The sequence below is a fragment of the Rhagoletis pomonella genome, unplaced genomic scaffold, assembly GCF_013731165.1.
Source record: "Rhagoletis pomonella isolate Grant_MI unplaced genomic scaffold, Rhpom_1.0 Rhpom_scaffold_00010, whole genome shotgun sequence".
Taxonomy (NCBI): Eukaryota; Metazoa; Arthropoda; class Insecta; order Diptera; family Tephritidae; genus Rhagoletis; species Rhagoletis pomonella.
Window position 1 is genome coordinate 18,879,123 of NW_023458564.1, and position 4,899 is coordinate 18,884,021.

At 35.0% G+C, this 4,899-nt stretch overlaps 1 protein-coding gene across 2 annotated transcripts in view; it reads left to right on the forward strand.

Moving 5' to 3' along the window:
* LOC118746422 overlaps nt 1–354 on the forward strand; it is a 1,248-nt gene extending 894 nt beyond the window's left edge. For both annotated transcript variants that reach the window (XM_036480273.1, XM_036480272.1), the window contains exon 3: nt 20–354. In XM_036480273.1, the coding sequence (XP_036336166.1) occupies nt 20–169 (150 nt within the window). In that variant the 3' untranslated portion in view covers nt 170–354. The remainder of the gene's footprint in view (nt 1–19) is intronic.
* The last annotated feature ends 4,545 nt before the right edge of the window (nt 355–4,899 follow it).

The following is a 4,899-nucleotide window of genomic DNA, read 5'->3' on the forward strand; positions in this document are numbered from 1 at the left end:
TAAAACAATGAATCTGAAAATCGAGACGCTATCTCACAGTGCTGATGCGGAAATCATCAAGGCTAGTCAAAAGGATGAACTTGTTGCTATGCGTGAAAAAATGCTTGCTATGCAGCGCCGAAAAATGGAGGACCGGGAGCGTAAAAAACGCGACATTTCCACGCTTTGATGTAAATGAGTGTCGAGTAAAACTGTGCGGAGCAAATAGGAATATTAAGGCCGGTCCACATAGAACTTTCGTGTTGACATTGATTAAAACCTAACTATGAATACACACAAGGAGTGTTCGCTATGCAACTGCCAGTAAGTCCCCTTTCAGACACGTCAAGTCTGCTCGTTCGTGGGCGAAGGAGGTGAGAAGAGAGGGGAAGAGTACAGATACCTCCCAAGAATGATAGAATACAAGATTGCGCCGATCAGAGAGGATTTTTGAGAATTACTTTTGTGTGACGTCACACTGGTGCAATTGCGAGAGAGAAATGCCAAAACGTGAGCAAGAATGGAAGAAAAAATGTTGCAAGAAAAATGTAAACAAGATGCACCAGTGTGACGTCATGCAAACGACGATTCTGTCAAATTCGTTAAGAGAGGAATAGCGGTCCGAGATCGGCGCAACCTTTGTATTCTCTCAATCGTGGATACCTCCGTACCGTCAATTCGTTTCAAGTTTTCTTGTCTCTTTTGATCTTTTCGTTGCTTTCCCATTTAAGAACCAAGGATTTGAATTCAATTTAAGTTGATGCGTGCTGAAGCAAATAGAAAACACAAAAGTGAATGCGAAAAAAATTGCTTTCAAGACTTGACGTGTCTGAAAGAGGACTAAGAATTAGCCGGTAATAAAATTCAGAGAATAAGTTATATTACTCTCCCAAAGAGAGAAACTTACTGAGTTTTGCGCGAACAGGACAAGGCGAATATATATAAGGTGGTATCGATTCAACAAATGCAACAATTACTTGTATTTTGTTTTTGCTTTTAGCGGGCCATTGTCAAATTTCAGCTATTCTTCGCCGAAGGAAAAAGGGCGACAGAAAATACAAACACTCACGTTTTCACTCGCTCACCAGCGAAATACAAAATTTTGACAATCAAACGCTACTCACAGCTGATGAAACAACACCACCTTATATAAATTCGCCTTGGAACAGGAATTCCGAGTACCTTTCAAATGTTTGTAAATAATTCAATTAATTGAATAAACAAATATTTACATTCTTTCATTAGTAAGAACGTGTGTGACTCGGTAACAAAGTTCCCGCCGAATAAATTTTTAACAACTATGAGGTGAATAAAATTTCAGTAGCTCATGAGGCTAGTGAAATTCTTAACAAATGCATAGAAAATTTTGACAATCGCAAAGATTGTCGATGTGTTTAATTTTTCGTTAAATAAAAGCTTAAATTGATGAATTGCAATCAACGATGGTAGATGTGTTCTTAAAATATTAATTTCACTGCAATTTGTAATATTTTATTCCGCACAAAACTGCGGTTATCAAAAATGTACTGCTGTCAAAAAATATTTCATTTCACACAGCAGATTGGCAAAACTGTCTCACCATAATAAAAATATTATTCAGCAGCTCTGCCCATAGAGCTTTGTTACCGATTCACCCACGCCCTAAGTCGCAACAAAATTGTTTATTTTAAAATTTAACGAACTTGTTGATTCAAATTAATGTTGACAAAAATGCAACCGTGATCCACAATCCCGCTTGCAAATTCTTGCTGGCAAAAATTTTCCCAGCACGAATTTGCAACTTCCCCTCCAAATGAAATGTCAAAATTGTGGTATCTGCAAGTTTTTTGAATAGCGAACACTTACAATTATATGGGCATGTCCACATATCAACGGCAACGCCAAAGTTAACGCACATAAAAAGATGGGCATCTCTCATGTTATTGCGCGCGTTGTCAATCAGCGGTTGCAAATACATAAAATTATGTGATATATTTTTAATTTTTAATCAAATGTGGGAAAGAAATCTCGTTTTTCATGTTATTATTGGTATGAAATATTAATTTATCATTTATTTATTTTTTTACATAAATTGTTAAGACACATTGGAGCAAAGTTGCCAATTACTTCGAAATGGACATGACAAAGAAGTAAATCCGGACGTTGTATGCGCTTTTCTATATACTGAAATGAATTGCTATAGTAGTATAGTAGAATACTGGTAGCCATGGCTACTAGACCAGCAACTAGACACCAGTCGCCATACGTAATAGGGCCATAACATACTAGCGACAGATAAATTAATATTTTATATCAATAATTGCATTAAAAACGATATTTCTTGCCCACATTTAAAAAGGGAGAACTATTTCTCATAATTTTAATTCTTTGCAACAGCTGACGAATGACGCACGCTAAAAGATGAGAGTTGGCCATCTTTCTGCGTTGTGCTGGCGTTAGCGTTGCCAAATTTCAGCTATGTGGACGGTCGCATTTAAATTAATTTATTAGTTGCGTTTTTTTACTCATTTCCAGTAAAATCCAGTAAAAGTTTTTTACGAATTTTCATGTTTTGGCGTTTTCGTACGCAAAAACTTTAAAAGTAGGGGAAATAGAGAGAGCTGAAAAATGACAGCTGAAGTTGCAAGTTTTTACTGGATTTTACTGGATAAATTTTTACTTGTAAGAATTTGCCAGTACGAAAAACAGCTGATCGCATGTTGCTGGATGAAATTTAAACTAATAAGGAAACTGTTTGTGGCTTTTTATTGTGGAAATTCACAAAATAAACATATTTAAATATAAAATATATTGTTTTATTAGGAATATGCTGCGAATAAACAACCAATTAATCAGCTGTTCATGAAACTTGCAAATTATTACTGAAAAAGCGTTCACGTATTTTTTTGTAAATTTTTTCTATGAGAGCGAATTCTTAGAAATTAAGTTACTGGAGAGTTGCTGGCAAGTTACTGGATAATTTGTAAAAAAAAACACAACTATCCCGCGGAATAGTGTGGAACAAACTGGGCTGTTTCCTAAAAATAGGTTACTCTCTCACAAGTGTCAAAAATGTGTCAACACGAGTCAAAAGTTCCCAGAGCGTGAAGAACGCAAAAAAAAACACATTTCGTGCCCGTAATCAACAAATCAGCTTTAAACAATCATTTTATGTGTATTTATCTTATATGGCTAATAAAATTACCAAATACCTACATTTCTGAGACTTTAGTGCTATTTTCAATATTTGTATTTTACAAAAGTTGCGTTCGATAACAAAATTAGCCAACACCAGCCAACAATCAAAATCAAGAGAGTAAGCGAAAATTCTCTCCCAAAAGGGATGAAAAAGCAAAAGGTAAACGAACAGGAAATTAGCCGTTACTTGCAAAAACCGGAAGAAGAAGACATACCAGCTGACTTTGTTTATGTTTTATTTGTAAACAAACTGAAATTCATGTTGCCTCCATAGTAGAAAAAAGAAAAGTGAACGTTCAATGTTCATATTGGGACAACTAAGCGGCCTTTAGGTGTTAGACTAGGCGAACATGAAGCAGATATAAGAAAACAAAAAAGCAGTACAGCATTATCACAACACATCATAACAAGTGGACATACAGCTGATTTCGCAAACACAAATAAAGAAGGGAGTCAACCCGATATACACTAGAAAGCCTTAGGATAATGCAAAGAAGGAAAAATACAATTGGGGTGTTCACAGTTCGTTCCAAATTGTGTCTGAAAATGTAGACGTCTACATTTTGAGACATTTTTAGCATCAAACTGTGAGCACCCCTTTCTAGCAGTCGTCGCAAAATCGTCTCAAAACTTTGCTGGTGTTGCCAGACATTTCTTGTTTGCGTGCATTGTTTATATGTCGCCTTTCGATTTTGTTTCTGAAAAATTGTAATTATTTAACTTAATTAGCAATTCGTAATATTTGTTATTTCTTTTCCTTGATTTGTTTCTTTTCATCAGAAATTGCGCTCAAATTAAATGCAAATACAGAAAACGTGCCCAATAAATAAAAAAAATGTGATTAGTATTGCCATAATGCAACCCTGCTGCGAGGTTGCAAAATGTAGACGCGTAAAAAACATACATTTGAGTGTGACAAAATGTAGACGGCGTCGTTTTCCGATTTTGTATGGGAAACAACAACACCACAGATTTTACGGTTAGAAAACGTCTTAAAATGTAGACGTCTACATTTTGAGACACTATTTGGAACGAACTGTGAACACCCCAAATGAACAGAAAAGAAGATACGGACAACATTGCGACCGCTTACATTTCTTGTTTATGATTACAAATAAAAATTTTTATTATTTTAGTATTGACAAAGCTACCTCAAAAGATGGTACAGATGCGCTGTATTTAGGTGTTAATCAAAGTTCTTAAACATTGTGAGTTTTTTGTCCTCAAATTGTTGTTTTTATATAATTTTTAATTCCATATATGTATATGTATGTTTGTATGTTACAAGGTACATTGAACAGGTAGTATCAGTAGAGCAGCTGATTTGATTTATTTTCAAATTATTTGGTCTCGAAAATGTCAAATATTTTTAATTTTTTCTCACAAAAATTCTGAATTGTTAAAATCCAAATGCATGTGCATTTTCCATACAAAACAAGCGTTTGAATAGCAGCTTTTGGAACGTTCGCCCAACTCAGCAGCACAACCGCTGATTACTGGCCCTTGTAAAGGATGGATCAATGCTTCGAGAAGCAAACAAATTTACTAGGAAAGAAAGTTGCAACAATTTTTATTTTTTCCAATTTCAATTTTTTATAATTTTTTGTATTTTACATGGCACGCTTAGATTTAGAAGAAAAAATTCAGAACAGTTTTTGACACTTTCGATACCAGAAGCAACAACAAAATACACGCAAATGTTGTTTTTGCTCTACTGATACTACCTGTTTAATGTGCCTTGGT